At 38.6% G+C, this 15,444-nt stretch overlaps 2 protein-coding genes across 3 annotated transcripts; both read right to left on the reverse strand.

Moving 5' to 3' along the window:
• Positions 1-20: 20 nt before the first annotated feature.
• crot (carnitine O-octanoyltransferase) lies at positions 21-10,117 on the reverse strand. Of its 2 annotated transcripts, XM_086038804.1 has the most exons (17): positions 9,953-10,117; positions 9,077-9,209; positions 6,794-6,918; positions 6,527-6,708; positions 6,296-6,420; positions 5,421-5,529; positions 4,927-5,020; positions 4,435-4,560; positions 4,238-4,339; positions 4,080-4,163; positions 3,868-3,975; positions 3,097-3,227; positions 2,503-2,626; positions 2,354-2,432; positions 2,189-2,282; positions 1,988-2,107; positions 21-655 (listed from the first exon to the last, which is right to left on the reverse strand). In XM_086038804.1, the coding sequence occupies exons 2-17, from the start codon at positions 9,189-9,191 to the stop codon at positions 535-537; spliced, it is 1,839 nt and encodes a 612-aa protein (XP_085894930.1). In that variant the 5' UTR covers positions 9,192-9,209; positions 9,953-10,117; the 3' UTR covers positions 21-534. The 2 variants fall into 2 exon arrangements, 1 of the variants encoding a protein (XP_085894930.1); XR_015087923.1 differs by lacking the exon at positions 21-655 and having other exon boundaries at positions 2,056-2,107; positions 2,350-2,432.
• A 1,183-nt stretch (positions 10,118-11,300) lies between these two features.
• acbd7 (acyl-CoA binding domain containing 7) lies at positions 11,301-15,074 on the reverse strand. Its single transcript, XM_086038814.1, has 4 exons — positions 14,908-15,074; positions 12,928-13,045; positions 11,778-11,840; positions 11,301-11,697 (listed from the first exon to the last, which is right to left on the reverse strand). The coding sequence occupies exons 1-4, from the start codon at positions 14,917-14,919 to the stop codon at positions 11,627-11,629; spliced, it is 264 nt and encodes an 87-aa protein (XP_085894940.1). The 5' UTR covers positions 14,920-15,074; the 3' UTR covers positions 11,301-11,626.
• Between the last annotated feature and the right edge of the window lie 370 nt (positions 15,075-15,444).

Raw genomic sequence — 15,444 nt, forward strand, 5'->3', positions numbered from 1 at the left:
CACAATAAACACAACAGTCCCATTGTTATCTTCATTCATTTAATCAGAACAATTTGCACGAATACATTTGTATAGTGCTGCAAAGTTATATGAATGTACCAATAAAATAATACTTTAAAGGCCTATTCTGTAATTTAAAAAAACATACCTCTTAACAAATGCCCGTTTACTCTGCGCAGTTGAGTAAGTGAAGGCCGCTGGCCGCTACTTGAGTAAGTTCGCGTCTATCAAATTAGCTTTCTTGGGACGTCAGAGGAATGTTGTTAATCATTATGGCTAATGATTAAGGCCCTCGTAGAGAAAACATAAAACAAAGTGAGCCTTCATGGCTAGGAATACCACTTAAAAACTAAAACGGTTACCTAGCAATATACACATTCAACAACAACTTACACTAAAAAAACACAGTCATTCAGTTGCATTGGTCGGTGCTAAGAGCAACCGCTCTGTTATTCACAATGGGGAAGAAGAGCAGAGAAGCCAACAGGAGGCAGCTAACGGACAGCTCCTCTGTCTCTTGGAGCGAGCGAATACTTAAAGCTGAGACGTGGTCGCCAGGTGAAACATGTCATGCATGGAGTTAGAGAAATTGTTGAAAAACGTCGTGGCATCTGTCTGACGGCAAGATTTCCACGCTGAGACGGAGATCACAATCCTGCGAAGGGAAAAAAAAAAAAAAACAATCAGCATGTGTGCCTTGGGAAATTATGTAGTTTCACTTGGAACCTTGATTTCGGATTAATTCGGTTGCAGAAAGTCAGACTAAAACGCAAAAGTACAAAATCCAAAGCAATAGTTCCAATACAAAATAATGGAAATCCAATTAATCCATTCTAGACACATGAGAAAATGAACAAAAACAAGTCATATTGCGCAAAGCTTTCATGTGTAAAAAAAGAAGTTAACCGTTGTGAAAAGTGAAACATAAAAATTAATTGTGTACTCACCCTTTACTTTTAAGGATGACGCAGTGACAAATTTGTCGAGGGAGATTATTGCTTGTACTTGGGAGGTGAGTCCCTTGACATGAAGACTCAATACAGCTCACTTACCCGTGTACGCTTGCTCTTTTGTTTATTTTTGTCGAATTAACCATTTTGTACCGAGTAGCCACAAAACAGACGTGTTTGTTAAAGGGAAGTCAACCCATAAATGTTCTTTACAATATTATGTTCTATGTAACCCCTCTAGTCTGAACACGGCCTTCTGATTAATATTATGTTTGTGGAATATGAGTTAAGCAGTATAATCACCCTGTTTTTGTCCATCTCAGGGGGCAGCCATCTTGCCAGTTTCTCTCGACTGAAAATGACATCACAGTTGCTCAGAGCTCAGTCCTCAGGTAACAACCAATCATGGCTCAGCTGCAGAAAACAGGTGAGCTGTGATTGCCTGAGCCTTGAGCAACCCTGTCATATTCAGTCAGCAGAAAGTGACAAAATGGCTGTCCCTTGAAATGGATAAAAACCGATGGATTTTGCTGCTTAACTCATATTCCACAAATGCAATATTAATCAGAATGCCGTGTTTAGACTAGTGGAGGCAGGTAGAACATAATATTGTCAAGAAAAAATTGGGGTTGACTTCCTTTTTTTTTTTTTTTCTTCCTGTTTTCCTGGTAGCATCAAAAAGCACAAAAAAAATACAAAAGAAAATCATATCACACCCGTGGAGCAATTTCTAACTCATTGACCTGAATTCTCGCATTGCGTCATTAGGGATGAGAATTGATTATAGAATCGATTAAGGAGAATCTTCATCATTGAAAACCTTTTGTGGTGGCATTAGAAGAAAAAAAACTGAAAGAAAGACAATAAAAAGCCAAATCTACAGTACCTGAGGAGCAAACTCAAACTAACCGAGCTGAAGCATTGCAGTTGGGCCTCTGGATTTTAATGGGAAACATTTTCCCCAAATTTTGGGAAGTTTGAGTCTATGCCTTCCACTATGCACTCTGCATTGAGGGATACCAATCCTGTGAGGGTACCTGTCATCGTTGATACGATAGAAGAAGCCATAGCCATGATGAACCATAGGAGCAACAGCCCCCAGGACAGAAGTGTAGCCCACCAGACTGGATGACAGCACAAAGTTCCCGCCACCTCCACTACAAGTGCAGGCAACAAATCACTCATTAATTCAAATGTCTTCAATGAAAACTAGTAGCTGCGTCGTATTCAACTTTAACCTCTTTGCGTAGAGGGGATCTGTGTAGAGCGCAGGAGTGGGATGTCCCGCCTCCTTGGCGATGAGATAGAGTCCAAGAAGATGTCGGTCAAAACCTGGTGACAACATGACTGTTACGCTTAATCGTGAAAACTTTACAGTTGATGCCAATGAGTTACACACCAACCGTTGCCCTCTTGGCCTTCTGCCATCAGCTTATTGTGTTTGTTGAAGGCTTGCAGCATGGCTTTCCTCTTGTCGTGAATCTGATGAGGCAATATTGATTTAGCAGGTCACGTGAACTGGTCACAATGCTTCTGCGGTATAACGTGTCACCTCGCACGCGGGGTCCATCATGGCTTTACACCAGCCGAGCGCCTCGCCGGTGCAAGGCCGCATCGTCTCTGTCCTGCCGTGGTAGAACCTGCGGGTCGTTGCCGTTTCGTAGCAACTCCCTGCTCTGAGGGGCGAGAGCAATATTAAAAGGGAATTATTGATATATTTATAGTCGGGAGGCGAGTAAAGATTTGTGCCCAAGGGTCGCATTTGAGTTGTTAAACACAGATGCGCCAGGTGATTTTAGTAGATAAGGTAAAAAAGAAGGGGAAAAAAAATAGTTAACTCATTCACTGCCAAAGACAAATTTGTCTTTTCATTGCCATTCAATCCCAGGAATTTATTGATATTTTTTTTCAATTTTTTTCAAACGTTAGGGTAAACGAGAGTCTGAAAATGTATGGCAGTAAATGAGTTAAAAGTTGTGTGCAAAACTAATAAAGTTTATAAAAAGAATCATATTTTCTCAACTGTTATTTACGAATGTAATGAATCAACCAATTCTTTCATTTAAAAAGTTGCTCTCTATTGCGGTTTAAAAATCACGTACATTGCCCACCCCTGATCAATTCATATTTTCTAGCCGATAAGTACATTTTGTGCATGCGGTAGTAGCTCAGTTGCATGGCCAGCTGAACAAAGGTATCAGGGTGTAGGTTCTTCTTCTTGATTGCCAATTTTCCAAAACCCGTGAAGGCGTGACACACAATCTGGAGGTCCTGTGCCTGGAAAGTCGGAGACAACACAGTCGCGTAAGTGCAAATATGAACATAAGAGGTGACAAAATATCTTAATGAAATCACAGTACAAAACACCAACATCAGACCTGACTTCAAAGTTTCACATATAAAGATTTTTTTTTCATTTCTTGGGTTGCTGATCATCAGTGTAAAATGATGTAACTGTTTTATTGATTAATCAAGAAGGCACACAAGTTATCAGCAATACTTATTTGTTGTTGTATACTAAATTAATGTCAACAGTTCAGGTATGTACAATATAGGTGGGTGTTATGTAAAACATGATGTAAGTTTGGGTCCTGGTTGAAAGAAAATTTCACATTCTAGTCCTGAAATGTACTCTTCTCCTAATCATCCTCTACTAATGACCACGATTCACATTTCTGATGCTATGTTTATATAGTAACTGTTACTTGTGTTGAATATGGTTAATGGGCAAATTATCATTCGACTGAAAGAGTGCATTGCATGTATTTATTTCAATTATTTAACTATGTTTGCTTTAAAATACAACAATGCTCCCAATGTTCAGCTACAAGATTCTCATCATTTATTATTACCCTCCAATTCCTACCTGTAATTACCATCTACAAATTATTTACAGTACATTTAAATACTGACTCACCGTCTCTCGATATTGACGTTTGGCGTGGCTGATGTCATTCAGAACTTTTGGATCCACGGTAAAAACAAGCTCCTCGGGTAAAGGCATGGGCCGGACTCTGCCCGAGCCCTGAAGGTAGTCACGTGTTTAAAAAAAGAAGAGAGAAACTGTTACATTGTGAACTAAAAGCTATTTTGGTATATATGCAATCTAAAGAAAAACTCCATGTCTACCTTCCATTTGCCCTCTGTAGCTTTAAGTTGCTGGTCAACATACCAACACATGGATACCATGACCATTGCATCATATGGTGCATGCTGCAAAAGAACATCAACTGTCGTTTACATTGTTTTTTTCTTTATCTATTCATATAGACTTTTTAAATACCTACATCACAATTGGATCCAAAAGTGCCGTCAGCGAAAATGAGGGAGTTGTAGGATTTGTCTCCCCAGCGAATGGTGGGGTCTCCTGTAAGTGCTTCCAATGCAATCTGCATTCAGGATTATTTTCATTTTTTTTTTTTTTTCAAACAAGGAACTCATTAAATAAAACAAGAGAATTTTTTTAAAAAGAAGGGCTCTGTACATTTGTGTAGTTCTCTGCAGAGGAGTACGGCTTGGCATCATCTAGCGATATTAAGAAGATGCTGCTCTGGATGGTCTCTAGGATGCTTTCATTGTGGGGATCAATGCTAATGAGATGCTCCCTGGCCTGCACAAACAATTGGAAACAATACAGTTAGGTCAACTTTTCAATTCACATTCAATGAGGAAAAGTACTTCATCAGGTACACCTGCACATCCAATGGAGTGGTGACTAAAATGACTAGAAATTTTAAACAAGTCTGTCTTAAAACTCAAATGTCACTTATAAAGAGGTATTAATAAAAAAATAATAAGTTTAGGTAAGTGTAGGTCTAGTTTAACGTCGTCTGAATAATAGTGGAACACCTCTGAAATCTGTTCATGAAAATTGAGCATTATCTTTGTAAAGGCAGGTTCTTTAATTAAACTCTGGATCCCAGTATATCACGCAGATGTACCTAATGCAGTGACCCTTGAGTTTCAGTCTCCAAACCTTTGCCCATCGACTCCTTTCATCTGTGGTAAGAGCAGCAACGCCAACGCCATCTGGCCGTCCCTCGCAGCACTCTTTCACATAGCTCAGCTGCCTGTCCATGTGAATCCAAACAAGCAACAAAAATGTTGACATTTGCTATTGGTTGTCTGAATTCTTATCTTAAGGTCTTATCTTATCTTATCTTTGTAGCACGTACCAAACGTACAATCAGATCGCTCTAGCCACTAGGGGGCATTTTGCATATTGTCTTGGGATTGGGTCCTCAATTCATGTGTTTTTTTTATTTTTTTTTAGCATTTTGGTGACGTCATGCATGATATCACTCAAGGTTTGTTTGGTTTTTCTTTTGACTATTATTTACGATGGCTATTAAAAAAGAAGGAGCAGCCTCTACAATGGCTGTTAATGAGAGAAGATGAATGTGATGACCATAGTGGCTGCACTGTATTGTCATAATACAAGTTTAAACTCTTACTGGGAGTACCTATTACCTGAGGAGTTCTGGTGGCGTGAGAATTTCACCGTCACAAAGTGCATCAAATGTGAATATCCTTCCACGGCACATCACAACCAGGTGGGACGGGCAGCGTCCCTCTCGCTCTGTGACACAAACAACAACAGAACACATCAACCAGAGAATTTCCATCAATTCATTTACTATACCAGTTATCCTCATTAAGGTTGTATATAGACAAAAAAATATAGACAAAAAAAAAATAAATAAAAAAGAACATGTAAATGATGTTACTTATGCTACGTTTACACCAGGCGCGTATTTAACCATTCGCACGACGTGATCCCATTGAGTCAATGCAGACAGCATCATGAAATATGATGAACCTTCTACATGCTGTGGCGTTTTTACTTTTTAATTAAAAAGGACGCCTCAAAAATAAAATGCTTTTATGGCTTCCACCCAACATGGGGATTGAACCAGAGTCACAAAGTGCTGATTGATGAGCTAAACGTCTTGGGTAGGAATGTAGCACACAATACGAGGCAGCGAACACTGCACAGGTCAGACACACCGAGAAAGCTGCAAAATTCACGAGCAGCTGTGTGCTCCTCGATGGTCCTGTAGTTGGTGGCACTTGTGGGACAAGAGGAATAAAGCAGCCACGGTTGCTATGTCATCCATTTTTGCTTAGGAAATGAAGAAAGTGGTTAATTTTCCTTATTTAAAAAATGTCCCGCCTCTTCTCTGGTACATGTCGCGCGAGTGACACGTGAATGCACAAATGAACACCCGCAATCAAACTCGCGCGTGGCACACAATGCCAAAGTTCATTTTGCGTCCCGTGTGAACGTAAAATTACAGCCGAGTTATCTTTAGTTAACAAAAGATGCATTCTGAGACATACCGTACCTGTTTTGAAATAGTTGTGGATGGTGTCTTTCTTAACTCCAGGTACTTTGCAGGTACAGAAGAGCATTCTGAACTGGTCCATATCCAATACCATCTTACCAGCTTTCTGAGGGGCCATCTTCTCCCTAAAAAAAAAATAAAAAATAAAAATAAAAATCACACAAATCGCCAACAACAACATTTAGCATAATGTTGTAAACCAAACACTGTTGTAAACTGCTAGTATCCCACTTGTAAATTAGGTTCCAGTACTGTAGCGTGTGCCAGACGTTAATACTGGCCCTCTCCAGTTGAGTTCCTTCTGCGGGTGGCCAGCAGTGCTCCAAATAAGGAGCCGGACCACCGAAGTTCACATTAAGCTGAGATGGGATGCGCACCTCCAGGTACGCAGTGTCTAACCACCACTCTTCCAGCTAGGGGAATTCAAATCATTGTAAGTTCACCCTCGAACTGTGAGTTTTGTAGCATGATTACATCATCTTTGGAACTGCGACAAACCCAGTTCCTCCTGGTCTTGGCTCTCTGGAGTAGTTTGTGGTGCAGCTCTTTGCCAATACCATCTTGAAATGTCCGCACAATATCCACTGTAGCTTTAAACTCCTGGTCGGACGCAAATGGACGCACTGATGGCAAACAAAGGCAAATTCAGAGAAGTTCGGAGTTTATATTTATACATAATAATAACGTTTTTTCTTTCATACATCCTAACTAAAACTAGGCTCCAATTATAGTATGAACACTGAAAAGTCAGAATTGCACAATCTACCAGGGGTCTTTGGTTGACAAGACCTCCACTCCTATGGTGACATTACATACACTTTAAAATTGCTTCTAGAACATAACTATAAAGCCATTTAATGAAAAACAGTTGAAAAAAACCATGGCAGTAGCTGAATGTGCCTCCATGTGCCATTTGACGACATATTCTTACGACATTGCGCAAACATTTGCCATTGCTAACGTCAAAATGTAATCATTTAAGTAAATATTTTATCTACCTATCAAAAACACTTCTATACCATAAACACTGGATGTTCCAAACTGTTGTACAAAATTTGAAATAATATCTAAGTACATATTCTAGACTTGTAATTGGTTAGAAAGACTTTTAGTTCCTCTTTTAGCCCATACTGTACACAGTACACGTGTGCTAAAACTTTGCCCCAGCACAACCACTGAACTTCTGTATGTAACACTTAATAATCTACTCTCATTTCCTCACTCAATGATACAAACATTTGACATTTTGTAAGTCTTGTCTTTGAGCAAGCTTTGAGAACTCTCGAATTCACCTTGGTAGTTTTCCTCAACAAAGCTGCCCGTTTCCCAGTGTGTTCATACAGACGAACAAAATAGTCTTTGTTTTGCTTGGAAATGGCGTTTCAATTTGCTTGGAACCAGGGCATTTTCAGCGGTAACAAGTGCATACACAAGTTAATTTTACCTCCGCTTTTGCTGCCATCTAGTGGTAGATGCCTGTCACTTTATGTGGTTACACTGATGACTAAAGATACAGTGGAACCGCGACTTACGAAAGCCCGTTTAAGAACAATTCTGAGTTACGCACAGGATGTTTATCGAAAATTTACCTCTATTTAGAGAGAAACGACATAATAAGAAAAAAGAAAAACCGCTTGAATCTGAATTTCCCCAAGTTATAATGAAATAGAAGAAGACTTTTTTTTTTTTTTTTCCAATGGAGGAGCTGTAGACCTCCTACCTTTTTTCCCCTCCTAAGTTTATTAATGAGCAATGAGTACCAGTAGTTGTTTTTTTTCAAGTGTTTTATTGCTCTGTAATAGTGTGTTTTAAATTATTTCTATAGTGCATCATATTTATCTTTTACCCACACACTGGTAAAATAAATACATTTAAAAAGTTGCTTGCATAACTTAGTTTTGGGGCTGGAACGGATTTCTTGCATTTCCATTCATTTCAATGGGAAACTAACTCGATTTATGAACGTTTGAGGTTGCAAGCGAGCTCACGGACCCGATTAAGTTTGTAACTTGAGGTTCTACTGTACATTTTTGTTTGTAGATCAAGGCATCCGACCTAGAGTACTGGCAGCAACACCCTGGTTGAACAAAACCAAACAGGGCTCATGCAGAAAAATAATATAATTATTTCTGACAATTCCGACAACATATTCAAACGGATATAGATTTTCTAACCAATTTAATAAAAAGCTTCTTCTCCTGTTACATGACCCAAGTTTTCCTTTTTGCCTTCCGCGTTTTTTGTGCCATGTCCAAATCTGCTTTCCACTTACATGTATTTGTAAAGTAAAACATTAAATTATTATGAACCTATTAAGTTTAATGTTAAATTGCGATCTCGTTAAAATTTTAGATCATTAAAAGTGAGAACTGGCTATGCTGTTAGACTATGGAATGAACTCCCATTTTTGGAACACCGTGTATGAAACAAATGAATAAGTATGGCAGTAACTGACCATGCTGCCAAATCACACCAGAGTCCACAGTTCATAACATTCAAATGTCAGGCGTCAGGGCTGTATTTTTTTAACAAACAGGAAATAAAATGTAATAATACTGAATTGTGATTGCTTATTATGGTGCACTGCATAATACTGGGAGATATTTATCATATTTGTTTGCTTTTTGTACTACAAGAGAAGGGCAAAATATTAGCTTATCCTTGTAAATGCAATTTCTTAGAAGCAGGAGAAGAAGAAGAAAAAGAGAAATAATCATCTGCAAGCAATATACTGCGTAAATAATGTAATTTCTCTATCCTTGATATAAAACAGAGTATCACCTGCATCCAAGTACTTGGACAGGCTCCCCTCTAGTGTGGGGACTGGCAGAGCAGGGAGACTGTTTTGGTACTGGAAGGTCCTCTCATGCTGCAGCTCTGGCAACTGGTTTGCCATTTTTTTTTTTTATTCTGCCTACAAAACATACACGTGCACACACATGCGCAAATACACGCTGGGTCAGTGATTCACACTGGAAGAAATAAAGTAAAAAGAGAGAAACAACGATGGCTAGATGAATAGAAATATATGTAGATTAATAGAAAGATGGATAGTAGGGATGGATAGAGAGATGGACGGATAGACATGACCGAGAAATGATGGAGGAAATGGGGAATACAGGCAGATAGATAGATAGATAGAGACAGACAGACAGACATGTCCAATGTGAGTTACGAACGATAGATAGATAGATAGATAGATAGATAGATAGATAGATAGATAGATAGATAGATAGATAGATAGATAGATAGATAGATAGATAGATAGACAGACAGACAGACAGACAGACAGACAGACAGACAGACAGACAGACAGACTTGTCCAATGTGAGTCCGTTATCGTCCATTTAAATATTTCTTAAAACAAAAACAACAAAACAAAGACACTTTTTTCAGACGAGGCAATTAAAAGAAATGCTATATATGAAATATTTGTAGGTTATTCACACACTTAAATGTGAAGTCCAAGCTTACGTTTCACTCCCCAAATTAAAAACCAGACAGAAGTGCATTTGCACTATACACAAAGTGCAGTAGTTGAGTCTAACTAGTCTAGCTAGCTGACTGTTTGACTTCGATTTACCGGTCATTTGTTTGTATAATTTGCATATGTATCGCCCACGGTGCTTCGTATGCAAAATGTAGAGGTCAACTCACCTCCAGGATATATGTCGACAAACTCCTCGCTGGCGTACGTTTGGATTAGTGTTCACTGTTCAGTATTCCCGCTGTTCACCTTTAACCGAGTGCCCCTCGAGCAGCCCGGAAGAGACCACCACGCATGCGCAGCCTAGTGGCACTTGCCCTACATTTCACAAAGCATCGAGTTGACTGAGTGCAACTCGGTGACATGAGGGCAATTTGTTAATTCCAGTCATTCATTTCATACAAACAATTAACCCTTTACTAGTCATATTTAGGAATAAGAACTGAAGACACATTCAAAACTATTATTGCGTTATTTTTTTCATTAAAGAGAAAGTTATTTTCTATTACTTCAACTTTAGAGCGTTGTTACGATTTACTAATATTATCTGAATACAATCACAAGATAAGATAAATAATACGCTAGCAGTCCCCCAGTGGGGCGTAACAGCAGAACGGAGCTAAGAGCACTCTTTGAACATACGCTCCTCTTAAATAATATAAGCTATATTTCTTATTTTAAAAATCTATACATTATATAATCTTGATTTTACCAAAAACAAAAACTAACCAAAGCTGTACCTTTATATACCACTTTCTTACCCTAGTTAGTCGTCATTGTCCTGTGAAAAGCATGTACTGCCAAAACTCCCAAAAATATATTTTTTAAACTTACAATATTTGAAAATGAATGCATGCTACATACGATTTTCATATGGTTTTCTTAATTTTACCCTCCCTCACGAACCCTGCCGTGAACGCGTATTTTGTTACCTTCACCAACAGTCGCAAATGTTTGCCGCTCAGTGGGATAGGGGTTACAGGGTCACAGGTGAGCCATTCATCACAGACCACCATTTACACTCACACTTACGAACAAATAGGGTCTATAGTAAACCTAACCAGTATTTTGGGAATCTGGGATGAAGCTGGATAAAACCCATACAAAAAAAGAACGCGCAAGCTGTAAAGTGGATGTGCTCACCACTCAACCACTGTACCACCTGTGCAGTATGTGATTGCATGTAATAAGTACTATTTCAGGTGTACCATTTGTATTTTGTTCATAATGTGCCTGTTGTTGTACTCATATCTTTTTATCTAAATCTCATGAAAGCATACCACATCATCCATCTATGAAAATAATTGTCATCTCATTATCCCAAGGACACCACATCATCTAGCTATCAATAGAAATGAACATCTAATCCAAAGTATACCACATCATGTCATGATGTCATCTCTTACCAGGGCTAGCTTCGGGAAGAAAAAACAAATCATGATCTAAAGCATACCACATCAGGAGTCAAAATCATGCGTATTACAATTTCTACTAAAAATATCAGACAAATCCGACATGTAAGACAGTGCATAAGTTTTATTTTCAAAGCATGAACATTATTATCATCAATGTTTTTTTTCAGTCTTTCTGTTCTAATAAGGATTAAAAATGTTATTAAAGGAACGGTTGACATTGCTGCACATTAGTGGGTTGACATTCACTCATAAGCAAACATGGAGTACTAATTGGCATACGCTACAGCCACATTAAAGAATTTTAAATGCGGAGAAACTATGCAAAAAAAAAACTGTTAAAAAACTTGCATCATTACGACGTGTTTTACTTCATGATAGCAGCCTCACTTTAGTCCTTTGTTTAGTACAGCATGTTAGCATTCCCTTCTATTAACCCAGTTTGCTGATGAGCTCCTTCGCGCGTGCGGTGTAGGCGGACATGGCTTCGTCCTTGGACATTCCTGAGAGAACACAGGAATAAGAACGACAGGTTAAAACAACAAGGTTGTAATAGTTCAGCTCAAAACATTTTGATTTCTACCTTTCCTTGAGTTCCACGCATCCCACTTGGCTTTCCCCTTCATGTCCAACATCCCCGGCCTATCTGGAAAATGTGAAATCGTACTTGTTAATTAAGAAATACAGATGTGTAGCCAGAACCTTTTCAGTGGGGTGGCCAGAATAACTCAACATCTCACTAAGGGGTGGCCATAAGATATGTTCACTCGCGCGCACGTTACCTCGTAACTCAAAAGATTGTGAGGTCAACCTTGGTTATAATGAGCACATGGCCGGTAAGTCATTGTTCATCAAATCATCCACAGTCAGGCTTTCATGGAATAAAATGCATTCATATACAAAACCTTGCCCAACACATACAAGCAGGAAAATGTAAAGAGCAATATTTTGCCAAGCTTAATTTATGGGATGATTGCATTTTCTTCGCTCTCATAGTGTACTTCTATCTCATGTACTGATTCTCTAGCAAAGAGCCAATCAAGAGTGATCAATTGTCACCTACTGCTGACGCCATTTTGCATATTGCGATCAATGGCTCATTCATTCTCATCATACCTGAGAAGAAACATGACACAACAATCTCTTAATGCGTCACAATTTTAAAGATTGCTTTTTACTTAGGTTTGTTCCTGCTTGTATTATGAGTGTGTTGAGCATGATTAGTGTGCTAACGTGTGATAGTAATCATTTTATACAATACAATACAACTTTATTTGCATAGTGCATTTCATAACAGCTACAGCTGTAACAAAGCACTTTACATTACAATAACAAAACAGCAATAATATAACAAGTGAAAGCAATAAATTTAAAACACAAATTATGATATACATTACATAGACACCGGAAAACAGCAGAAAAGTCAGTCTCACGTCGAGTCAAAAGCCAAAGAATGTGTCTTCAAACGGGTTTTTAAAAATGGACAGAGTGCTTCCTTAACATTTAATGATTTGTGTTCACTACTATTATAAAATATTTCACTGTTACGAAAGATAATTTTATCTTCTGTGTGTACATTGAGCATTTCTTTCGATCTATCCGCATCACAGAAATGTGTTTATCAAAATCGTCCCCTAGATGTGCGGCTGGCTAGCGGGGTCGCCGGAAAGCAGCCATCAACATATAGCTCCGCCCCTGAAGAAACAATATATTACGAATGTCACTTGTCATACCCGTGTTGATGTCTCCAACAGTAGCCTGTTTATACAGGCCGTAGAGGTCAAGCAACTCCTGGTCCGATGGCCTTGTCTTCAAGTTCTTTACGTCTTCCGCCGCCTTCTCAAATTCTGCCTGCAGGTGATCACAGAGAGACACTGCGATTGATTAACCAGTAACAACTACGGTGAAGTAATGGGCACATTTAGTACCGTACGTGAACTTGGTAACCTATTAGAACAGCACAGGGGGCTAAACAATAGGCTTTTATGCAAGACTGGTGCTTTTGTTCCTACTTCTACACCACAAAAGAACGAGGACACTGCAGGACGGATAAATACAAACGTCTAAAGCGGAGTTTCCCAAACCTTTGCAGCTCCAAATAGAAATTTGCTAGAGTGTGGGACAAAAGAGGGGATAAACTTACATGTTTTTCATTTGATATTTACAGTTTTCCTGGCGTCTTCTGTTGATGAAACTGCTTTTCTACCATCGTTCATTTTTTCCTCACCTTCACTGAGCTCCTTCCTTTTAAAATATATCGTCGCTGTCATGTGAAAAACACTTATCTCCATTTTTTTCCCCCCATTTTCTTATTTTTACATGAATCATGTTTCTGCGTTACAGACATCACACTAAAGTGAAAATTAAAAAAGTTTCCAAAATTGGAGATAAGTGTTTTTCACAGAACAGTGACAATATATTTTTTTAAATCTTGCACTGTAAATTCTTTTAGTAATTTTAGTAAGCTGGCTGGATGGAGTTTATGTACTTAGTTTTTAAATGGTTTTTAATGTACTTTTAAAACCATGTAATGATGAAATGATGATGATGTAATGTCATGTATCATTGTGTTAACTTGGTATCCTTCTTTCCTTCCTGTGCTCCTTCCTTTTTACCTCTTTCCTTCTACCTCAGACCTGCTGTTTTCTTCTTTCCCTCCTGGGTCTCTCAATTGCCTTCCCCAGCCACTAGAGCTGGAGTAAATCATCATAATGGATCAAAATGTATTCACTCTGAGTACATGAGGCCCCTCCCTCTACTCTCGAAAAGTGTTTCTCAACCTTTATTGAGCCATGGCACATATTTCGCATCGTAAAAAAAATCTCACAGCACACCACTTTCGACGATTCACAAAAAGTGGGTATGCAAAAAAAAGTGTATAAAAGTGGGTTCATTATGTACCTTCTGTCATTTAGTGGAAGAACATTTTATTGCTTTGCATGTTACTATGCGTGGTTGGCATAACTACATTAACAAAAGAGTTTTATTTTTTTATTTTCATTTTTTTACATTTGAGGCGGCACACCTGATGGTCTCTCACAGCACACTCTCTTCCAGGTGTAAATGTTACTCTGTTTAGATTGGGACCAAATATAGTCTTTTTCAGAGTATAATTTTCCTTGTGTAAAATGTACTGTAAGAAATTTACTGTGTATCTCCCTCTGTTAAAACTAAGTTTCTACTTTCTTCCTACCTGTCTAAACCTGCTTTTAGAATATCCACTTAGTTCTTAAATAAATTATTTGTCATTAGGTAGGCTATTTGATTTTTTAAAAATCGTTCATTTAAAACATTTATCCGTACTTTTGGCCCACCTTGTATTGCTGTATATTGCACATAAACTGCTGATTAAAAAAAAAAAAAAACACACACACACACATGGCGCAGCGACAGCAATTGACATGAATCCAAAAAGCCTTTTGATAATCAATAAGAAACAACCCTTTTAAGCTCCTAACCCAAAGTTTGGGAACCCCTATTCTATTCTCTCCGTATAATAGGTGTTGTTTCTCCAACCTTGTATCATTGGTCAGAACGGACGGGTAAAAGATTAGCTGTAGAATCGGTGTAGCATCCTGTCGTACGCGGTATGCTCTTAAAACGTGAAGGAAAGTGTAATACAGCATGTCAGCGAATATGGATAGCGCGTGATCAAAGTCAACATGGATGATGAAAGCCATGATGAAAGCACAAGAAGCGGCTTGAGATTTTACCACAGAAGTCATTTTTGATGACGGTATCGCCGAGGCTCAGAGGTGCTTCTTTAAAATGTTCGGTTCGGTCGTCTGGGTGCAGCCGCAAAAAACAACGGTTCAATGGCAGAATGTCGCTCGGAGAAGGCCTGAAGGAGGGGGCGGGACTAAGCTGCAAATGGAGAAATTGGTTTGGTGGCCTGACATGTGCGCATGCGCACACCAGAGAACGGTTCACTCGCTCTTGTCAAGTCTTGGGTGAAAGTCCACAAGGTGACGGAACACGCGGCATTCTGTGGTCAAAGCTTTTGTGTGTGCTTGTGTGTTTTTTAATCACATCAGAAAAGGTTTTAAAAATAAAATCATTACGGTGATTAGAACGGAAGGATAGATTGTACACATTCTCTAAGTGTGTTTCCAAAATAACTGACGTATGTATGTAATTTCACCAAATAAAATTGCCCCATGCAAACAAAATAATGTTTTTAATAAACGTTTAGTAAATCATGTGCATGTAATTTACATTATTCATTTACTTAAAAATGTTTTTGCTCATAC

This window comes from Filicampus tigris, chromosome 8 (genome assembly GCF_054856515.1).
Source record: "Filicampus tigris isolate MCC_2025a chromosome 8, RoL_Ftig_1.0, whole genome shotgun sequence".
In the NCBI taxonomy this organism is placed as follows: Eukaryota; Metazoa; Chordata; class Actinopteri; order Syngnathiformes; family Syngnathidae; genus Filicampus; species Filicampus tigris.